At 45.7% G+C, this 23,539-nt stretch overlaps 1 protein-coding gene across 19 annotated transcripts in view; it reads left to right on the top strand.

Annotated features, from left to right (window-relative positions):
* SH3TC2 (SH3 domain and tetratricopeptide repeats 2) overlaps positions 1–23,539 on the top strand; it is a 51,799-nt gene that overhangs the window by 3,538 nt on the left and 24,722 nt on the right. For 2 of the 19 annotated variants that reach the window (XR_014543018.1, XM_083593692.1), the window contains exons 1-5: positions 4,142–4,206; positions 6,191–6,291; positions 13,811–13,930; positions 21,108–21,235; positions 22,886–22,991. Coding sequence is in view for 13 of the 19 variants with exons in the window: in XM_083593692.1 (XP_083449818.1) it covers positions 6,195–6,291; positions 13,811–13,930; positions 21,108–21,235; positions 22,886–22,991 (451 nt within the window). In the remaining 6 variants the exon portion in view is untranslated. Of the gene's footprint in view, positions 1–3,362; positions 4,207–4,576; positions 4,653–6,190; positions 6,292–7,614; positions 7,758–11,009; positions 11,170–13,810; positions 13,931–19,773; positions 19,879–21,107; positions 21,236–22,885; positions 22,992–23,539 lie in introns of those variants that run through there. The other 17 variants (XM_083593691.1, XM_083593690.1, XR_014543015.1 and 14 more) reach the window with 13 other exon arrangements.

Here is a 23,539-nt window from a genome sequence, read left to right as displayed (position 1 = left end):
GCAAGTAGCCTTCCCATTTCCTCTCTCCCTGCCCCTCCAAAAAAACAAAACCCTGCTCAGTCTTCCAAGCAGCTAAATGTATCATGTTCTTTGATGGATACAGTGGTACCTCGGGTTAAGTATTTAATTCATTCCAGAGGTCCGTTCTTAACCTGAAACTGTTCTTAACCTGAAGCACCACTTTAGCTAATGGCTGCGCTGCCGGAGCATGATTTCTGTTCTCATCCTGAAGCAAAGTTCTTAACCTGAGGTAATATTTCTGGGTTAGCGGAGTCTGTAACCTGAAGTGTATGTAACCTGAAGCGTATGTAACTTGAGGCACCACTGTATCATGAACTCAGTGCCATAGCTATGGGGCAGGGTGAAGGAGCTAGTTGGGGTTTTTTTTTGCCCTGGGTGAAGCCTCCAGAGGGGCAGCATTGAGGCTCCCTGCCTGTATGTGTGTTTACACAATTGTGTATGGGGTGTGTGCGTGTGACAAACTGGGTCTTTGACCTGGGTGAAATAAAGGCTTGTTTCGCCCCTGGATGAACTCTGTGTTGCATTCTTCAGATTCCCTTTGAAGGAATGTCTGCCAAAGGTTGGAATGCCAGGTGAGCCATAAATTGAACAAACAGGCCTGTTTCCACCGGCAATGTAATCTACAGTCCACCTCAGAATCTCCATGAAGGACAATGAGCATTTTGCATCACACAAAATATTCCCCAGTAACAATTTATTCTGGAATTAACGTGTAGAGATTTCTAATGCCAGAATTGTTCTGCATGCTTCCTGTGACGTGCATCCCTTTTGGAGGCATTGGGCATGGCTGCATTTATGATTTCATAGAGAGATGTGTGAATAAACATAATGGGATTAGCCAACTTCATGGAAGATAAAGCTATCATTGGCTCCTGTCAAGATAGTAATAATAATAAAATGGCTTTGTTATCTTCAGTATTGGAAGTTAACATAAATAACAGCTGCTGGAGAGTAACCATGGAAGAGGCCTTTTGCCCTCATGCCCTGCTTGTGTGCTTCTCAGAGGCATTTGGTTGTGGGAACAGGGTGCTAGACTAAGCAAGCCGTTAGTGTGGTCCAGCAGGGATCTTCTGACGTTCTTCTGTGTTTGACTAGTGAATCAATCGGCCATGTTGTTTATGTGTTCTTCTGAGTGACGAGAAGTTCCAAGGACAGCACTTCTGGGTTTGCTTCTCTTCGGATGAGAGAGCACGGAGACTGTTCGTTGCAAAAATACAGGGCAACAATAAACAGAGGCAAACAAGCATGTCTAGAAAGGAGAGAGAACTTATGCGGCCGCTTCCAAGGTGGCACCGCCAGTTTCAGCTAGTCGCTTCTAGAAACTCTCTGCGTTCTCTCCTCCGCCTTTGTTTCTTCCAAAACTGCCAGCTACTGTTTCTTTCTCAAACACAATCCGTAGTGGATGGTAAGGTGGGGTGGTCATGATGCTTACCTGACCTCCCGGCAGTGGAATCACTGTGATTTATCATGAGGGAGAGTGGGAGGGGCAAGGCAGTGGGTAAGGTCAGCATTGTGCAAGTGCACCAGCAGGAACACCCTATTGGCTTGGGTAAAAAGCTCGTTCAAGCATTGCCTAGGGGTCATCATTCACAGCATTGTCATAGATCTGGTCAAGCAGCTTTTGGGCTAGATCAGGGCAGTTGGTCAGGAGCTGGTTGAGTTTCTTGATCAGAGAGTGCCCTGTATTTATCTCCGGTGTGGGTTAAAGAATTGTATTTTTGCAGCACTGACCTCACTGACACCTTGTGTTCGTCATCCCCCCCCCCCCCCAGTAAACAGCAGTGACTTCACAGAAGGGAGGTCAGATAAGCACTTCTACCCAACCCTGCCATCTGCTATTGCTCACAATGCGCCACACACTTCTGTCAAACATGACCCCAAATGAACTATCCTTGCAGGGGACAGTCCACAGCCATTTAGCAATACTAAGATCATGGTACCAAATCCAAGATTCTTATCAGTCATCATTTTAGGGCAAAACAATGGTGGCAGATCCATTCACAGGCAAACTCACAACCCTATGTTTTTATGGATTAAGCTATTATACATATTCACACACACACACACACACACACACACACACACACACACAGTTTATTTATTTCTCAGATTCCGATTCCTATGCTGGTCACTTTCCCCTAAGCAATGAACAATTAACATTTGACAAAATAAAAATATTAAAAACTGTTCAGCAATCAAAGAAGTGCAAAGCTGGTCCTAATACAGGGAAGGCTTGGTTAGATAGTTTTGTTTTGAGCAAACTTCTTAAAGATAAAACAGAAGAAGCTTGCTTAATACATATGGGAGGGAGGTTCACAACATTAGGGAGCTCTGCTTCTGGTGGTTGTAGAGTGGGCATCATGTGGCATCAGGAAAGTGCCTTGACTGAGAAACATACTGCTTGGGCATAAATGAATGGGGCTCTCCCTCCTGCAAACTGGTTCCAAGTTGCTTAGGGGTTTATAAACCAACAACAGCACCTTAGCTTGGGCCCAGTAGCACACTGGCTGCCAGTGCAGATCTCTCAGCAATAGTGTTGTCTGCTATTGCCATCTTCTGCTCTAAGTGTAGCTTCCAGACCAATTAACAGGGCAGCTCTACACAGAGCATATTGCAGTAGTCCACTACTGAGATTTCCAGTGTCTGGCCCACTGTGGTCTAGGAATGGTCACAGCTGTCATAGGCATAGCTGGGGGGGGCAGCCCCAACATCAATAAAAATCAATAAAATATATAGCAAACTGAGGTTCTCCCCCCACCACAAAAGGCCTGCCTCCCTAACAAGAATCCTGGCTATGCCCATGACAGATGTTGTACATATACATACATGATTTTATTTGCATGCCGTCTTTCCACAGTTCAAATCATGCTCAGAGCAGCTTACAACATGAAAAAAACACATAACTACCTAAGACTACCTAAGTAGTCATAAGCCAGCCTAAGATGATAAAAGGGTCCCTAGCTGCTAAAAACACATGTTTCCAGCAACAAAGGTGGACCTAGGAGCACCCAGTGACCATAAACCTCATCTTTCAGAGAGAGTTTGACCAAATTCAGAACAGGTAACTGGTCTGCCTCCCAGACATGGGAACCAAACTGGTCTTGTCAGGTTTCAAACTCCGTTTATTGGCCCTCATCCAGTGTACCGCTGCATGCAGGCACCGGGGCCAGACTCAGACAGCCGCTTCTGATTCAGACGTTATGCGGAAGTAAACAATTGGAAATCCATTTAACTTCCTAACGTGGTAAGAAGGAATAAGAGGGAAACTTACCAGAAATAGCCACTCAGACTTACACCAGCAGTGGCTATCTTAGTGATCTCTAGATATTGGTGGACTGGACACCACTTACCGCCCTCTCTGACCACTGCCCCTGCTGGCTGGGGCTGATGGGAGTTGGAGTCCAGCACATATGGCCAGCCACAGTTGAACCTTCCGGCCCTACAGGAATCTAGCTCACACCCTTCTCCCCTGCCTTTGCTTCCTTTCCAGACGGGTGGCAAGGAGCAAGGGCAGCTCTGCAGTCTCAGTTGAAGTTTAACCAGCGGTGAAAAGCCTCTCTTTTCAAGGGCACAGGAGAGAGAGAGAGAGAGAGAGAGAGAGAGAGAGAGAGAGAGAGATGGGGGAATTGCGCAGGTGGCTGGACCAGACGAGCTAGTTTGAGCAAATAAGCCGGGCAGCGTCTCAGGCCAGCGGACAGCAACGCGGCTGTAAACAACTTGGCAACCCGTTTCCTCTTCGCAAACTTGCGGCGCCCCCCTCCCGCGCTCTCATTGTTTGGTAAGGTAGTGCGCGGGGGAGGCAGCGGATAAACACCCTGTTGATTATTGCCCCGTTCCAGTTTGCGCCGGGCAGCCTCCTCCCCCCCTTTATTTTTCTCCCGCCCTCTCCGGAGGTGTTTACAGCTGCGCTCCTGGGTAACCCATTGACCTCCCCGTCCGGCTGCGCTGCTGGGAAACCAGCAAGGCTGATAAGGCTCCCTTCTGGAGAAATTCCTGTTCCTTGCGCCAGGGCGGGGCAGAAGCTGGACCCCAGCGCGAACAGTTTCTCTCAAGTTTCCCTTCCCCGCCCGCTCGCGCCCCTCCTCGCCTTTCGCCTCTCTTCCCAGTTGCGCGCCCGAGGTGGGAAGGGGAAGGGCCAGCCGGGAACAGGGGGGTCGAAGAGAACGTCTGTAGATGAGCCTCCAGGTCAGTACCATCCATTTGGTCCCTGCTGATTTCTCGTCCCCCCCCCCCCACTTTCCCGAGTCCTCCTCCCAGCCACCGTTTCGCTCCCCTCCCTGGCATGCCTTGCTCGCTGCCTCCCAGTGCAGCCAGCCGCGCAGGCGGAGGCAGCGTGTGCGCCCGTGTGGCGCGCTCTGACCCCTGCGCTCCCCCGGCACCGAGAAAGCTGGCACCAAGAATGGAGGAGCCGCTCTCTTGGTATCCGGACTCCGGAAGCGAAAGTCTTATGCTTGCATCGTGGGCTGCTTCTCTCACCCTCTTGCTCCTCTCTCTCTCTCTCTCTCTCTCTCTCTCTCTCTCTCTCTCTCTCTCTCTCTCTCCCCCTCCCCTCCAGGGAAGGGCCGTAGAGCAGTGATAGAGCACCTGCTTTTCTTGCAGGAGATCCCAGCTTCAGTCCTTGTCATTTCCAGGTACGGTTGAAAAAGTTCCCTGTCTGAAATCCTGAAGAGCTGCTACCAGTCGGTGCAGGCAGTACTGAGCTAAGTGGACCGACGGGTCAGATTCTGCACAAGGCAGATTCCGACATTCCAGGGTTCTGGAGGACTGCTTTAGCTGGCCTCCCAAGTCGTGTGGATGTCCTTCACTGTGAGCAGTCTTTGATATACACATTGTGTACTGTGGCGGGCGCTGCAGATGGCACAGTCCACATGGGAAGGATCTGCAGGGTCCTGCGCAAAAAAAAATGCACCTTTCATGACTGGATATCGTTGCATTACCTGGAAGAACAGGAAACTGGGGATGCAAAGAGTGAATCCTTCCCTTTCCTGCAAGAAATTCAGGGTTATGAAGATCAGGGCCTCAGGTGGCAGAATGCAAGGAGAAGCGACTGAGGTAGTAGCAGCTTCTGGGTTCTGGCAATATCTCATGGGAGCCCTGCAAAATCTCACTAGATCTTGCAGGGCTCTTGCCGGAACCCAGGGGACAGGCCGCCCCTGGCGAAGATATCACCCCCCCCAACACACCACTGAGGCAGGTGAAATTGAGAGTGTGTGTTTTGACCAAGGCTATCCAATACAGTCGTACCTTGGTTTTCAAACAGCTTAGTTCTCAAATGTTTTGGCTCCTGAACGCCGCAAACCCGGAAGTGACTGTTCCGGTTTGCGAACTATTTTTGGACGCCAAATGTCCGATGCGGCTTCCGCTTGAGTGCAGGAAGCTCCTGCAGCCAATCAGAAGCCGCACCTTGGTTTTTGAACGTTTTTGGAAGTCAAACGGACTTCTGGAATGTTTGAGAACCAAGGTACTCCTGTAAGCTTAAAAGTTAAGCCACTCAGGCTTGATCTAATCCCCTGACAGCACTTGTAAGGTTTACGCCACAGTGGCCTTGCTGTGGTAGATGTAGCAAGAGAATCTGGACCAGCGTGCAGTTCAGATGCTGAATAACTGTCATATATAGGCAAGCATTTGCAGGGACATCTCTATCTATCTATCTATCTATCTATCTATCATCTATCATCTATCTATCTAATCTATCAGATTCAGAATGCTTTAATTTGTGTCAGCCAAGGGAATCTTGTTCATGTCTGCTCAGAAGGAAGTCCCACTGAATTCATTGGGGTTTAGGTAAAGGTAAAGGTACCCCTGCCCGTACGGGCCAGTCGTGTCCGACTCTAGGGTTGTGCGCCCATCTCACTTAAGAGGCCGGGGGCCAGCGCTGTCCGGAGACACTTCCGGGTCACGTGGCCAGCGTGACGAAGCTGCTCTGGCGAGCCAGCACCAGTGCAGCACACGGAAATGCCGTTTACCTTCCCGCTATAAAGCGGTACCTATTTATCTACTTGCACTTAGGGGTGCTTTCAAACTGCTAGGTGGGCAGGAGCTGGGACCGAAAGACAGGAGCTCACCCCGTCGCGAGGATTCGAACCGCCGACCATGCGATCGGCAAGCCCTAGGCACTGAGGTTTTACCCACAGCGCCACCCACGTCCCTCATTGGGGTTTACTCCCAGGTAAATGTGCATAGGATTCCAGCCTTCACATCCCTGCATGCTCCCTGAACTCCCAAGGACATGGGCTCAGGATTGCTTCAGCCCTTTGTACACAAAAACAGGTAAAATGGTGATTTGCATAATAATCCTATGCATGTTTACTTGGAAGTCAATCAGTGGCCTAAATTGGCAGCTGTGATTGTAAGTAAGCACCAGGGATAGTTCCCATCCCCCTCTGGACAAATTTCATTGAATAAACAGGGATGAGTATGCATAATTGAAACGTTGAATCATATGAGCTACTGGAGCTATGCAAACTTGTTGAAGGAAGTTGAGATATTGCTAAATGTGTGGTAGGAAAAGAGGATCTGCTTGTCACTAAGAAGCGTTGCCATGTTGCATGGGAGTCATGCCCTTCTCTCATTCCAGGCACTCTGACCCTTGAATTGAGCAGTAAGAGCTCCAGACCCTTAATGAATTGCACCTCTTTACCCTATAACTAAGGGACGCAGGTAGCGCTGTGGGTTAAACCACTGAGCCTAGGACTTGCTGATCAGAAGGTTGGTGGTTCAAATCCCCGTGACGGGGTGAGCTCCCGTTGCTCGGTCCCTGCTCCTGCCAACCTAGCAGTTCGAAAGCACACCAGTGCAAGTAGATCAATAGGTATCACTCCGGAAGCGGCTTAGTCATGCTGGCCACATGACCTGGAAGCTGTACGCTGGCTCCCTCAGCCAATAAAGCGAGATGAGCGCCGCAACCCCAGAGTTGGCCACAACTGGACCTAATGGTCAGGGGTCCCTTTACCCTTTACCTTTTTACCCTATAACTGCTTGCCCAAATCTGGCTTTATTTGCCGAACTTTTGAGTCTGATTGGATGTTACCGTTTCTTTGCAGTTTCTCTTTACCTTTCCTACCTTTTGCAAATAGAGAAGAGAAATATAACAAATAGCCCTTAAGTTTCCAGTGTTCACAACTGCAGCAAAGAACTTTAATATAAAACAGCAAGAAGACCTGGCCAGTTTATTATATGGCCATGGCTTTGCTTCCTATCAGGCTTCCAGCACGGAATCCAATTAACCTAGCATATTCTGCGATCTTCGGATGAAGGGTGTTATAGAAATTCTATATGAATAAATATATAAATAAATAAAAATATACAGTGGAAAAGATAATTTTATGTTAAATAAAGGTCCCCGCCCCCTCTGGAGGATGTATTTGGACAGCTACCTATTTCCAATACAAATACCTACACACTGGGATCATATTTGTGATGATTGGTGAGGGTAAAGAGGAGGCTGTACCTAACCACCACCCACAATTCTGGGTACTCCATGCCCTACCCCCCCCCCCAATTTTTTTGCTAGCAATACTGTGTTTATCCACACAATTGCGTCCAGGATGCTATGTATTAGATAGGGATGGGTAATCTACCTTGCTTCACTAGGGAGGAGCAAAAATCCAGCCCCCCCCTGCAGCTGTGGGGAAGATGTTAAAAATATGTGTATGATGGAGATAGTCTGAGCATATTCATGACCCTAGAAATTGGCAAGCCAAGGCCTAGCAGTGACCCCTCTTCCCCTCATGTTGGTGAGTGATTTTTATTACAGTGGCACCTCGGGTTACAAATGCTTCAGGTTACAGACGCTTCAGGTTACAGACTCCGCTAACCCAGAAATAGTATCTCAGGTTAAGAACTTTGCTTCAGGATGAGAACAGAAATCACGTGGCGGCAGTGGGAGGCCCCATTAGCTAAAGTGGTGTCTCAGGTTAAGAACAGTTTCAGGTTAAGAACGGACCTCCAGAACGAATTAAGTTCTTAACCCGAGGTACCACTGTATTATTATTGTGTGAGGAGGCATATGACTGGTTTGTTGAATTACCTGCTGCTGCGTGTAAATCTAAAGCCATGAATGCTTTTTGCATAAGAGGGCCAATGGTTTTGTTGAGGTGAAAATGTAAACAGCTGTTTTGTTTTCATCTGGTAGTGATGGGGACAGGAGTCGAGAGAGGTCATCGTGAACGGATCCAGTATTATAAATGAAGAAGGGTGAGAGGGTCAGTGCAGAGAGTGCAGCTTCCCCACTCGTCCCTTTTTTTTTTTTACTTTCTGTTTTTCCATTGAGTGTGTTAGATTCTCTTATCTTTAGCCTATGGCTGAATGCCTTGAACTCCACTGACGTGAATGAGAGTTTTGCATGAAATAGATAGATCTTCTGATAACTGATAAGCATTCAGGTGTGACAGGAAAGGCGGCAGAACGCTATCCCAAGTTCAAGTTTATTTTGAGGATGTTTTATCTTCTTGAGATGGGGAACCTCAGGCTTGGGGGTCAGATGTGGCCCTTCAGACATCTCTGTCTGGCCCTCAGAATTCTCCTCAGGCCACATCCCTCCCTGGCCTTGCTTCGTGCCACAGAAGATTTTTGCCTGAGTGGAATGTGCCCTTGAATTCTGATAATGCCTCTTGCTTGGCTGAGTGGAAGACAAAGGGTGGTGCAAGCGTACCCTCTTTGACCAGGCCTTTGGCTGATTGATATTCAATGCCCTTTTAAAAGGCATTGTGAAAGGGTGTGTGAATTTATTATGTATTTAGTGTTTTTTTAATATATTGTGATTTTATGTTGTGAACCGCCCTGAGATTTACAGGCATATGGCGGTAGACAAATTTAATTATTAATATTAATAATAATAATAATGCTGTTCCAAGGTACATTTTTTGCTCAGTCTACTTTGGCCTGTCTCTCCACCCACCACTGGTATGTGGCACTTGGATGGCTGCCCGTAAGGGGAGGTGGCCCATGGGTGTGTGGCATGGAGAGAGTTCTATGCGCCACATAGACAGGCCTGGAGGGCCCTATTCCCCCCCCCCCCCAGCCTGAGGTTCCCCATTCCTGCTTTATAAGGATGGGTGATTGCTTATAAACAGTGGTGCTAAGGGTTATAAAATGTCCAATAAGAAACAATGCATTCCATTGGGGAGGACCTGAGGTAAAGGTAAAAGGCAAAGGACCCCTGGATGGTTAAGTCCAGTCAAAGGCGACTATAGGGTTGCGGCACTCATCCCACTTTCAGGTCGAGGGAGCTGGCGTTTGTCCATAGACAGCTTTCCGGGTCATGTGGCCAGCATGAATAAACCACTTCTGGCGCAACGGAACACCGTGACGGAAGCCGCTGAGCGCACAGAAATTCCGTTTACCTTCCTGCCACAGCGGTACCTATTTATCTACTCACACTGGTATGCTTTGGAACTGCTAGGTTGGCAGGAGCTGGGCCAGAGCAACGGGAGTTCATCCTATTGCACGGATTCCGATGCCAACCTTCCGATCAGCAAGCCCAAGAGGCTCAGTGGTTTAGACCACAGCACTACCCGCTCCCAAGAGGAGGACCTGACCATTCAGGTGCAGGTGTGCAGCTTGTTCTGGATAGGGTTGCAGTCCCCTTGAATTCACAGATCTGCCAAATGGGGATGCTGTAGGAGCCACCACTCCCAGCTGTCCAGGCATGGGTAGACAGTGGTGACTTTGACCAATTTCACTTATTATGCCAACTGCACCCATTCTTGGATAAGTCACATCTGGTTCCTGTGATTCATGTCCTCGTCTCCACCAAGTTGGGCTAGTGTGTCATTCATTTTATGTGGGGCTGACCTTGAAGACAGTCAGGTAGCTTTGGTTTCCCCAGAATGTAGCTGCTAGGGTGTTACCTGGAGCCAAGAGAATGGACCTTTTTCACCCATCATCTACCACCTGCATTGAGTTCCAAGTGGGCAGGGACTAAGATTTGTCAAGAGCTGTCCCATTTTATCTAAGTCTACACAAGAACTCTCCAAGAGAGGCTCTTGTTGCTGGATATACGGTGGGTGCTCATGAAGGATGGAGTCTTTTTTATTGTAGAAGCCAAGTTCAGGAAGAGCCTCCAAACAGGGACACACTCGTCCCCACCACTCTTGTTATTCCAGAAAGCTTTTCAGTAAAAGTACCCTTTTGAGACTGGTTTCTATCCACCTCTTTCCATCACTTCATTTATGCTGCATGAGTTATGTTGTTTTATATTGCTTTTATTATATGCTGCTTTGGGTATATGATACAAACAAAAGCGGGGTATAAATGATAGCAATGATAAAAGTTTTACATTACTTGGAGCAGAGCCACTGAAATTAATGAACACAGTTAAGTTAGGTCGATTGATTTCAACAGGTCTGGTCTGAGTTTAGCATTTTGAATTCTACCCAATCTTTTCAATGTAAAATTCTCATTCTCCTATTGATTGAAATGAGAGGTTTTGTGATACAGTGTCATGGGGAACAATAGCTTTTGGTTGCTAGAGAAGAGAAAATGGAGCGCAGGTTGTAGGAGCACTAATGAGAAAAAACTCTGACAGTGAAAAGTTTTAGGGTGATCAGTTTCTGTTGCAGCTCTTGGCCTGCTGTTTTCATTTATACAGCAGGAGCAGATCACCTCCTGAAAATTATATCAGTTAAGATTTGCAGAGGATTTGATTTGCATAAGTAGTGCACCTCATTTTCATAACTCACAAATTATGCCATGCAGATGTGTGGGCTTTTCATGCCTGTCTTTAAGGAGGACCCAAACCAGCCTTTCAAGAGACATCTGGATTTTTCTTCACCACCCACCAAGTTCAGAATGCCAGGAATGTACTGCCTGGCATTTGAGATACAATCTGAAGCGGCATGGAGGGGCGACAAACTAGTGGAGCAGGAGAGAGTTGAGGCTGGCTCGGTGCTGCCTCTTGGGACACATGCCCAGCCACACCTCCCACCTTCCAAATGCAGGGCGGCCATCAAAAGATGCATTGTGCATTGAGAGGCTGTTTCTCCAATGATTTAACAAGAGTACTTTTGATGTGGTGGTTTGCATTGGTCTTGTCCCGGGTCTGCTAGGAAGGATAAACTGCTGGCCTTGGGGCTGCATGGGCTGGTGGACACATGGGCTGCTGCTTTGGTGCCCCTTTCCAGAGGAAATTTTCACTGTGGTCCATAGGTGAGTTGCTCACAGCCTCCTTCTGTATTTGCCCTTTAGCCTTCAGGAGCCGTCAATCAGCACAGCAGAATAAGATCGAACAGGGTCTGTCAACCTAGCAGCCTGCTGCTTTGCTCTCGGCACGATCACCAGTTGTTGAGGGGGTAGAAGCACCCTATAAACAGGATGGTGTATGTAGGCTGCAAGCCTAGTCAAAATTACCTGGTAGTAAACCCTCAGGATTTACTTTTGAGCAGGCATGATTAGAATTGTGTTGTTAATTCAGTTTATGTCTGCAGTACTGGATTCTTACTGCTTCCCCCATGGAAAATATGTTGCATGCTCCATTTCCATCTTTCCTACTTCCAGCCATCAACAGATCATAATCGAGTTTGCAGATGCTACTGCATTCTAATATCTATCTATCTATCTATCTATCCATCTATCTATCTATCTATCTATCTATCTATCATTTATCTCTCTATCTGATTTAATTCTTTTTATGGCCAACAACTCACAAATAGAAGAATCTAGTTTTGTTGTATTGTGAGAAGAAATGGTGGTCGAGGATGATGCATGAGAGATATTTTTGGGTTTCCCTGTCTCTCTCTCTACACCAGGCACACTTTTGTAAACCTCTTTTAAAATGCTCCTCCCTTGCTTTAGCCCGCATTTTGTCCAAATGAAAAAATGCCAACTTCCTGATCTTTTCTCCATGAAGATGATGTTCTTCTGGTTGTTTTCATTAACCATTGGCTGCATCTTTTCTACAGCTCTCCTCTGCAATATCCTTTTTTATATGGGATGAACAAAACCACACATAGTATTCCATTTGCAGTTACCTTGTAGGTTTATAGAATGACATTATGATATGTGCCGTTTTATTTTCCTCTTCTACATCATTCCCAACACAGATTTTCTTGTTTTCATGGCTGTTATCTAGGCTGTCATGGTTGCGTCTTGATGTGGGGAAACTTATTTCCGTCCTCCACTTGACTAAGGGAGGTTCACGGTGATATACTGAGAAATCCTTGGGCAGTGATTTTTGGCCTACCTTTAATAAAAGCTGAATATGTGAGTCAGATAATTAACAGTCCTGATTGGAGAACAATAAAGATACTGGCTTGTATCCAACACCGTGTGTGCAGAGTTCCACTTGTGCAACTGGACTTGCCCCTGCTCTCCCTCTGTGTCTTCAAAATCTGCTCTTTGTGGAGGGGGGGAAGGGTTCCTCCAATCCCCTGGGAGCAGATTTTGAGGGTGCATTCAGGGCTGAAAGGGAGAGGATGGGAAAATGCTGCTGCTTAAGCAGAAATCTGCTACACTGGTATAACAGCACTAGATATGCCCCACCATATTTTTTTAATCCCTATGTAATGTTTTCTGTTTTGGATGGAGCATGGTGTGTGAGTTAATTATTTTAATTTGTGATTTTGAATGGAATTCAGTTGCAGGTACAATTCAGTGTGCCTTCTTCTGTCTTCTGTTTCCCCTTAAGCAACAGGGAAAGGTTTAGATTAGATTATGGTTCAAATTAAGACTGGTTCACATGTCCACATTCATCACTCAGTGACTACAGTACTTGGAGCCACTTCTGACTCTGCCTTTATATTATTATTATTATTATTATTATTATTATTATTATTATTATTATTTCATTTACCGGTATACCCCACCTTTTGCCTTGATGGAACTCAAGACAGCTGAGATATAAAAATGAAAACTGGTGAAAACGTAGGGGGAAAGCCATTAAAAACAATTAGAAGTAAAACTATCTATTATCTCAATTGAAACCATACAAATAAGTACAACAGAAGCAAGCAAGCTCATGAGCTTTGGCTTTTTCTGATGCCACTCAATAGAGCATCAGATGCCTAGGGTCATGTGGCAGGTATCTATGACACAAGTGCATAGAACCAACCCATAGCCTTGGATGTAAGGAAGAAGGCAGACAGGCAGGCAGCAGCTGACTGAAGGTGGACTGAGGCTGGTGGGGCACAGTGCCCCTTTTGCTGTAATGAACCAGCACCCACTGGATGGAACTTTCGTGTCATCTCAAAAATATACTTTTTACGGTAGAGTCCACTCATACAACCAGCTGCAAATCATCAAGCACAAGGGTTATGAAGTGTAAAGTACCAGAGTGGCGCAGGATTGTGTGAACCTGCCCTAAGGCTGATGATGTCAGTCTGAAGCAGTAGAATCTACTCCCTCCATCTTTCCTCCACAGTCACTGCCACTTTTAATTGGTAGTATACTCAAGCAATGAATGGAGACTACTATGCTCTGGGATTCTCACAAGAAGCTGTCACAAAATCTTGTTTTGATTGCAGTGTGACTGACTCCTGATAGTTGATACTAACTGTGAAAGTAGTTTCGGTTCATCTGTCTAAGCAGAAGTAGTTCCTCCTTTAAAAGACTGTTGGGACTAAAATAAATAGCTAAGAAGTTGTGGTTAAGAGAAATGGCTTCAGCCAGCCCTGTTGCAAATGTTGCATGAGAAAGGGAGAGGAAAGGTCCTATCCATGGTGACAGCAAGGGGTTAATTTATTTGCTGTTGTCATCTTGGGTGCATGGGAGTAAGACTCTTGGGGAGCTCTGCAATCAGCAATATCTTTTTATCCTGCATCTCATCTCATCTCTGGCTGCATGTGTTCCCCAGGTGAAGAGGCATCCTCTTGTTCATCTGATCAACCTGTGTGCCTGGCCAGTTGGTCCAGTCTGCAACAGTACACAGCTGAACCCCCAGAAAGATGGTTCAAAGAGGGGAAGATGGCATCAGGTACTGTTGAAACAACAACAACACTTTCTTCTTCCTTCCAGAAGTGTGCGTGTGTCTGTGTGTTTGTGTGTGTACTTCTGTACTGCAGTGAAGCCTGGACTGCCCCAGCAGTATTTTCCTGTAAAATGAGTCTGAAGGACTAGCTCAGAGGTGGCCTGGTTATGTTTTGTGAATGGCTAAGGCACATGGGGACATATATACTAGCACTAGATGTGTTCTGTTTCATGGCTATGTCTATGTATGTAACTCTGGCCTGTGTTTATTGATGCCTCTTGTGTGTTAGAATGATGAGAAATGCTATGGCCCTTTGTTAAATTGCATTTTACAGCCATTTCATAGTTTACATGGAAAATTTGTTTCACTCTGGCTATACCAGCTTTACCCTAGCATTTTCCAGAGTAAGCACATCAAGTGTGAAAGGCAGATCCACATCCTTAAATATCTGTGGGTGTGTTCTGGGAGTCCTGATTTGCCACAGCTTTCCAGTATGTATTCTCCTGCCTACAGCAGCAAAGCCTGGTTTGTTGTGGGAAATGCTGGTGTTATGTTGGTGAAACCCTGACAGATGTGGTTTACACTCCTCACATGAACTCTGTTGTAGACATAGAGCAGTATTCCATCCATTCTGCCTTTTTAAGCGAAGGGACCTAATTCACACATCCTGTATAAGGCCCTTTGGCACTTGCCATTTACAGTTTCATAGGAGCCAATCCAGTTCTTTCAGAAAAGCTGGGTTTTGCATTAGAAGAAAAAGCTTTAATTATGCTGTTCCAAAATACTAGCTGAATAAGGACACTGCCATGCGGCAGCATAACAAAAAATCCGAAACCCCCCAGCAACTATACCACTATAAACGATAAGTGCAGAAAGGCCCTAATACTTATCCTTTGGATTTTGTACTTCTTAGAACTTTGCAATATAAGTAAAGGTAAAGGAACCCCTGACCATTAGGTCCAGTTGTGGCCGACTCTGGGGTTGCGGCACTCATCTCGCTTTATTGGCCGAGGGAGCCGGCGTGCAGCTTCCGGGTCATGTGGCCAGCATGACTAAGCCGCTTCTGGCGAACCAGAGCAGCACACGGAAACGCCGTTTACCTTCCCACCAGAGCGGTGCCTATTTATCTACTTGCACTTTGACATGCTTTCAAACTGCTAGGTTGGCAGGAGCTGCGACTGAGCAACGGGAGCTCACCCCATCGCGGGGATTCGAACCGCCGACCTTCTGATCGGCAAGTCCTAGGCTCTGTGGTTTAACCCACAGCGCCACCCACGTTCCTTGCAATATAAACATTGACTCAAAAAAGTACCAAAATGCGTAAACAAACGAACACCATATTTTAAGGTAAAATGCATTTACCTTAAAATACTGAGATAAAATATTGTTTAAATAGTGTTTTCATATAAAACATGTACAGTGCTACCTCGTGTTATGTACCGTCCCCCTTATGAATGCTGCGGGTTACGCGCTCCGCTAACCCAGAAATTGATGCCCCTTGTTGTGACCTTTGCCCCGGGATGCAAGCGGAAATAGCGCTCTGGCAGTGCAGCAGCAGTGGGAGGCACCGTTAGAGAAAGCGTGCCTCATGTTACGAACAGACCTCCGGAACGGATTACGTATGTAACACGAGGTACCACTGTATTTAAATATGAATTATTATTATTATTAAATCACAGATTATCGTGGAAAGGGGGCAGAATCAACTTATGATTGAACAAATGTGCATATTGACATGGAATGTCCTAGGCAGTTCAGTGTGGCTTGTCATTTTATCTTTGATCCATCCAGGCCTTTTTCTAGACGGTGGCATGGGGATGGCAGGTTAAGTAACTGAACTGGCACTGGTAGGATGTAGCTTGCTAGCTATAATAATTTACCGGTTTCACGCTCTGCCATTGGGCCATTTCAGTTGCTTGGGTAAATCTCCCATGCTGTTTTTACCCAGCTGTCAAAAGCAGACATGATGGCTCTGCTCTGAAACTCTCCAAAGCAAAGCAAAAAGCCTGCTAAATGAGCATCTACAGAGCTATATTTCCCCTGCTTGTAGCTGTAATATGGTTTACAGTTCCACATAAAATCAATTCACAGTTTGTTTTAGAGACTAGCAAAGCTGACAATGGAGCGGGACTGTTTAGTGAGCCTACTTATAAAAACATGCCATTGTTTGCAGCCCATATTTCCTGGCACACAGATCAAGTCCTGTCTAACCACTGACAAGACCCAGGTTTTAAACTCCTATTAGGCTTCCACAGCTTGGGAAGAGCGTGCTGGCTTTGGTTTTTTTTTTAAAAAAACAACAACACATGAGCCTCCAGCATCATTAACTTAATTGCTGCCTAAATTTCCTGATTCTAGGAGTTTTATGACTATGTGTAATGATGTGTGGAGTTGAATGAGCCTGGCTAGATTTTTCAGATTGCAGCAGTTATAGGAAATCTCCATTTCCCCCAGAAAATTGATGAGCAAACACTTATGCAAATCAACTCTCTTCCTCCAAGGAGTAACTAGGCGGCTCTTTCCCCCATAGGGTTGGTTTCTACAAAATCCCAGTTGCTGCTCAAAGCAAGAACAGGAATCCATGGAGGTTCAGGGAGGCTACTGAGATAGTGATCTGCTGTTATAGAAACATTTCTGTGGTGCTTGTAGTTATAAGCAAAGATCGCAGGAATCATTCTCTCGCTCTTGCATTGGCATCATGCTTACTCTTCCAAATGTGGCCTATCTTTTCATTTATTGAAAACATTTTAATCCCCACCTCTGTTCTTTGCTCAAGGTGCCTTACAAGGAGCCTGTCGTAAAAGATGAAAGAAAAACAAAAACAAGTAAGCAGCCATTAAAACAAATAAAAATAGCAGCAGCAAACATCACCACTCTCTCTTAGCAGCTCCACATGGGGCCATCTTTTGTGCTCATAGCCTATCCAGCTTCCAAAAGATTGCCTAAACCAGCCTCTGTCAACCTGGTGCCCTTTGGATCACAACTCCAATCAACTCCAGCCAGCGCCGGGTTGATGTTCGAACCCATGACCTTGAGCATGAGACTCTTAATCTCAGGGTTGTGGGTTCAAACCCCACATTGGGAAAAAGAGTCCTGCATTTCAGGGGGTTGGACTAGATGAGCCTTGTGCTCCCTTTCAGCTGTACAATTCTATGAATCAGGGTTTTTTAATGGTCTCAAAACACATATTTAATGGACTTTGTGGAACAGGCAGTACATAAATAAATAAATGTTAAAAATAATAATTTATGGTTGCAGTCCTGTACTCAGCGGAAGGACATCCCAGGGATAATAGGACAGAGTGGAACTCCTCAGGCAGAGAAGGAAATCTGCCCTGGAAAGCCTCACAGTTGCAGATACAGAAACCATCAGTGCTCCATTAGTGGTAACGAAAAAGGTCCACTCATTCTCCAACACACAGGAAGGGAGGAACTCTGGAGGCAGCTTTCAAATACATTGTGGGTTACATGTGTGGCCTCTTAACAAGTTTTTAACTTTCCTTTTAACAGGTCCACGTTCTTTCTTAATTTCAATAATTCACAGCCCTCCACCCACTCCATCTCCAGAACATTCAAGGTGGCCATTCTTTGTGTGTGTGTGTGTGTGTGTTTTAAAGCCAGTTAAAATAACACATCGTTTATCCCCCAGAGCATTACAACAGTCCAATCTAAGGGTGCAGCATGCCAGCCCCTGCTAAGTGATCACCAATATATTCTGTTTTTAAAAATATTCTGTGGGAACTGTTTCCTCCCCACTCAGACCAGATAGCCTGGCCCATCAGTAGTAGTCCTTCCTTTCTGACATCCATCTGGATGTACCAGATCTGTGACTTTCAAATTCATGAGCAGAAAAGATATGTAAGTCAGGGCTGGAGCCTCTGAGTCCAGTAGCAACACACCTGGTAGGGTGGAGCTGAGGAGCCTGCGTCACTGTTACTTCTGTGAAAAGCACTGCGGGGTGGTGAGGTCAAGCCCACAAGGATGCACTGGCAGGACCACTGCCACCAGTCTTGCAGTCCCAGCCTTGACACCACCCTGTTCAGGTAAGTGGCCATAGTGATGCTGTTTTGAGGGTGGCTCTGTGACTCTTCCCTACCACATGGGCTGCTCCTGTTTGAGTCAGTGCCGGGAACAAAAGGAAATGGTGGTGGTCCTTTGGTGAGAGATTTCCCATTCGGGGAAGTCACTAGCAGAGGACAGGAAATGTTTGGGTTGTGTGAAATTTAGGTCCACCCTCCAACTGGAAAGGTCTTTGTAGGGATATCATGGAGTGGGGAGTGGGGTCCGGAGGGAGCACACTTCCCCACCAGCAGGCAGCCACGCTCGGCCTGCACACGTGACCTTGGGGTGCAGGGAAACCCCCCCCCCAGACAAGCCACAGCTGTCTGTACATCGTTCCACCCATGCCTGACCTTTTGCGGTCTCAGAGTCAGCGGTGTCCTGTCTGTAAGTTTTTCCCTGAGACCTTTTGTCTCCTACGTCATACACTGTGCAAGGGGAAAATGACGCTGTGGAACAGGTGCCAAAATAGCTTTGTACCACCCCACGATTTCGGGACGGAAGATGTGTAAAGGTCACAGCCCAAAAAGTATTTGCCTGGCTTGCATATTTGTCTCAATAAAAGGAGGCTCCACAGGAATGGTGGTAGCTCACTCGCTCGCTACAGCCCACCTGTGCGCAGCTCCCATTATGATCAACACCTGTCTTGGGCCTTCACTTCAGTCTTAAGTAGCAAGGCTTGGGAAGACTTCTGTTTGGGACTGCAGAAAAACTGCTGCCACTCCTACTGAAGTCCCTGGGGTATTATATTTTGCTATATCCCCTTTCACGATGCCTGTAGTTTACCAGCTGTGGTCACATGAGCCCAATGGTGCACTTGAGGACTTACCTTCATGCCCAACAAGCCTCCCCTCTTGTCATGAGGTGGTGACAGTGGTTACTTGAAAAGTACCCAGCTATGAAAGAGGAAGTTGGGAGAGTAAAAAGGAGGGCATCACTTTTCATGACTCAAATCGGCTCCTGATCAGAAAGCAGAGGAACTGAGAGGGTAGGAGGGAAGGGAGAGAGATCTGGGAGGTGGAGGAAGAAAATGGAATGGCCACGTAGGAGAAAGGGGTCAGATGGGGTGGGGGAAGGGAGAAGATATACACTTTCCTTTTGGAATTGCACATTTTTTCCACAGTCTTCCCCCTCCCCATCAAATCACAGATCATATCTGCCTCCATTGACTTAAGTGTAAGAATCTGGTGCTTTCTTGTTCTGCTGTGGTGCAAAATCATGGATCTGAGGCACAAGTATCCCTTCAAAACTACCATTGACTAGAAGTTTACCTCTGGGCAGACAGATGTTTTCTGCAGTTTGCTGGTGGTTTTGTTGTCATTCTATGCTAAAGTCATGAAACTCAATAGGAATCCATGCCTTGGGTAAATGGCAAGCAACAGATGTATGATTTATTTTTATCATGTACAGTGATGGAGTACTTTAATTTGATGTGTCTTTTTAGTGATCTCATGTAAAATAATGCAGATTCAATGATATGTTTTAATTCTACTGGATCTGACTTTTACCCTGCTCTCCTGGGAAAAAAGTGTGTGTGTGTGTGTGTGTGTGTGTGTGTATACACTTGAGCTTGTTTCCTGTCTGTCTGTCTGTCTGTCTGTCTGTCACGGTGGGTGGTGACGTGGCCCTGGGGAGGAATCAGCCACAGGGGAAGGTACCCACAACACTCTTTCAACGTTCCAAATATGCCCACAAGCCCAGAAAGGTTGGTGGCCTCCTGTATTATGCCCTTGCTTTCCCTCTTCTAAAAAAGTTGACAGTGGTCCTTCTGCCTACATGGTGACTTGTCAGGTAACCCCAGGGAACTGGATCCAGGAAGTCAGTCTGCACAAATAGGAGAGGGCACTCTGGAAACTGAGTCCGTGTCACTGGCTGTAGGGGAAGGGTTCCCAAATGGTAAGTGTTTGTCTAATTGCTGCCTTTTGTTTTTAACACCTGTAACTAACGAGCCAGCCCTCAAGATCATTTCTCTGGAGGAGATAATGACGTAGTTTGCATTGCATGACTTATTAGCAATGCAGAAGATTAAGAAGGAAAGGGAACAGAGTTTATAGCAGGCCAGTGTCTGTAATTCCAGGTGTCAATGCAGAAGACAGTATGAATGGGACAGTGATGCGCTATTGTCTGACCTGTACCACCCAACATCTTTCCAGGGGCTAACAGCATCCATAGATGGTGCATAATTCCATTTAGGTTTAAAGGGACACATTTCACTTACTGTAATTATAACAAAAACAACACAAAGGTTCCACTCTCAGACATATCCTCAGATAACCACCAATTCCCATGTGATAACTTATTATGAATTGGGTGTAAATTATTATTATTTGCAACAACATCTAAATGAATATTCATTGAAAATGCTGCATGAATCCTGATGTGGGGTATTTATGAATGGGGAAGATGAGCCAGAAGTTGCCAGGCACTCTTTTGGAATTCAGGACTTCAGTGAGGGTAAAACCACTTACTTTAGTTGCTGGCACTTTAACTGGTGGCGGTTTTTGTAGAAAGATGGAGTAACAAAGAAGTCTGGCTGGTCTCAACAAGACGGATAGTGATTCTCTTGGGGAACATAGCCAAGGTGACCCTTTGCCATTCAGAGTATGCTAGACTGGACCTGGCAAACATGTTGTTGCTGTGAGTTGACTTGCCTGTCCTACAACCCAGGAAGCATTTCAAGAAACAGCATCTTCCACAAGTGAATTAAACTGAATGCTTTAGTTCCAGTGAGTTCCAGTGAAAGATCGGGAGGAACAGTGCAATGTAAGCCCTGCCAGATCACCTCTCCTGACCTATCCTGAAGCCACATTGGCTGTTCCAGTGCTGAGAATCTCAGTTCACTCCTGTTTTTCCCCCTGAAGACACCTGCTATTTGAGATGGGGAGCTTGTCTCCAAAAGCTGTAAACCCACCAGTCTAATCTGTGGAATCTAACAAGGTGTGATGGGGATTTTGATTACATATCTATAGATGAATGATAGAAACATTCAATCCCCCTTGATGCTCACTAATGCTCACAGTTAGGCGAAAGTAGAGCTGGTCCATGCAGAATGCTGGACAAAGGTATTTAGTGTTTTATCTTCTTTAATTGCCTATCTCTCTTTCTCTCTCTTTTTAATTTTATAGAGATTGCCCTCTCATTTTCTGTCAAGAGTCGCTCGGGACAGGGCCCCAATCCCCAGCTGCAGGAGACAGCCAGAAAGAAGCTGTGGGCCTTAGAAAATGATGACAAAGATGTCTGTGCTCTTTTCAAGGTAAAGTTGTTGCTGTTACTTCTTAAGCACCTCATGGGTAGCAAATTAGGAATCTGTCCTATGCCAAGTCAGGCCATTGTGCCATCTTGCTCAGTATTGTCTACTCTGATATCAGCAGCTCTCCCATGATCTCAAACCAAGGGGTCCTTCCCATGTCTGGTGTTTGAGATCTTTTCAATTGAAAATGCCAAGGATTTTCACCTAGAATCTTCTGTGAGCAAAACATCTGCTCTAATACTGAGCTATGCTTTTGTTTCTTCACATGCCTGCATAAAGCAGTCAGAGGTGAATTGCCAGCTTTTATTATTCCTGCCACGGCTGTCACCGTAACTAGGTGACAATGTGACGACATTGAGTGTTGGCATCACGGCTGTCAACAAAGCTCTTGGATCTGTAGTTGCAAAAAGAACAATCAGTCCCCCACCTCGATAACATATAGCCCAATATGGTTAGAATGATTCTATAAAAGGAAAAGGTTTGGAGCCCACAGATTCCCTTTATCCCTTCGATCACACTCATAATCATATTCATAATTATTTTCGTATTCACATCTGTGTAACTATCCCTGTTCCAAAGTGACTGGACACTTCAAGTTTTTATAACTATAAAGCTTGCCACTCAAAGAATGTTGACAAATGTACCCAAGAAATGTTGTATGTTTTTTATCATTCATTCATGGATTTTTAAAATGCTTATTTCTTTCTTTCTTTTATTCCTCCTTGTTGTTATTCTTATTGATAACTATAATAATACAATATCTCAATCAAAAATGTTTCGTTTTGCTGTTTATTTTCCAAATTGAGATTATATAAATGCCACACATTGTCAAATTATTAAAATTGAATGAAAAGTTATTTAAAACTCAGAAAGCTTTTTTTATTATTAAAAAAATCCCCACCATTATTTAAATTCCCCTGCACATTATCTTTATTCAAAAGAGCTCAGGGCAGTAAACACCCAATCTCTGCTTTAAAACCTTCAAGGAAGGAGAGTCCGCAACCTCCCAAGGGAGACCGTTCCACTGTCAAACAGTTCTTACTGTCACAAAGTTATTTGTGACATTTAGTTGGAATCTCCTTTCTTGTAACTTGAAGCCATTGGTTTGAGCCCTATCCTCCAGAGCAGGAGAAAACAAGCTTGCTCTATCTTACATGTGACAGCCCTTGATATATTTGAAGTTGGTGATCATATCTCCTCTCAGTCACCTCTTCTCCAGGCTAAAGATGCCCAACTCCTTGAACCGTTCCTCATAGGCTTGGTTTCCAGACCATTGATCATCTTGGTTGCCCTCCTCTGTACATGTTCCAACTTGTCAAGATCCTTCTTGAATTGTGGTGCCCAGAACTGGATACAGTATTCCAGGTGACACTATACTTCTGCTGATGCAGCCTAGAATAGCATCAACTTTTTTTTACTGCTGCATCACACTGTTGGCACATGTCAGTAGCTAATCTCCCTTTATGCAGGGCAGGGTTGTAGTGTCTTTCTGTAGTCATGACCCTTAGTCTACAATCCAAATTTCAAATGCCATTGTTGGAAGAAGAAGAGGAGGAGGAGGAGGAGGAGGGGGAGGAGGAGGAAACACAGAATATAGCACATGTCCATTCACAACAAAATTCCCATGGTCTTTCCTGCTTTCCCTTTTTGCAGGAGCTGTCAGCCCGGCTGGTTTGTATCCAGGCACAGGACAGTCGCTTTCTACTCTCCTTCAGGACCATAGAAGAAATCTGGAAGTTTTCAACATACTTAGCCCTCGGTAGATCACATGGACCTGAGGGGAGACTGGCTTTCCACCAGGAGAGCTTGAGGGTGGGATGTGGGGATCATTGTATAAGTTGCTGTGGGCAGGACTAGACTCTTAAGATATGAGAGAAAGAGAGCTTCTGCCCCTGTGTCTCTTTTCAGTATTTATATTGAAAAAGGTCCAGTTTCACACACTGCTCCCCCTTTCCAACAAGGCAAGGCTGGGGTGGAATGAAATCCACTCTGATGATACCATGGCTCATGGTGTCAAATGAGACACTACAAGGAAGAGAGAAAGAAACAAGGCTGAAGTGGTTTCATCTCCATATATAAGAGGCAGTTTCAACCCTAGAAAGGTTGTAAAAGATCCATGCATAGCGAAGAGCTGGAAGGGAGGATCAGTCAAGGGCTCATGGGTCAAAATTATGATGTTGTAAGCATAGGAAATTGAAATTAATTTGTTGATTAGTTAATTGATTGGTTACCAAACAAGAGAGAAGGGGTTAGCAGTGAGAAAAGGATGCACACACTTCATTTGCCTGTGGCCGCAGACACTTTTGG

The sequence above is a fragment of the Podarcis filfolensis genome (genome assembly GCF_964270895.1).
Source record: "Podarcis filfolensis genome assembly, chromosome: 2".
NCBI lineage: Eukaryota > Metazoa > Chordata > Lepidosauria > Squamata > Lacertidae > Podarcis > Podarcis filfolensis.
This window is presented reverse-complemented; position numbering and strand designations above follow the sequence as displayed.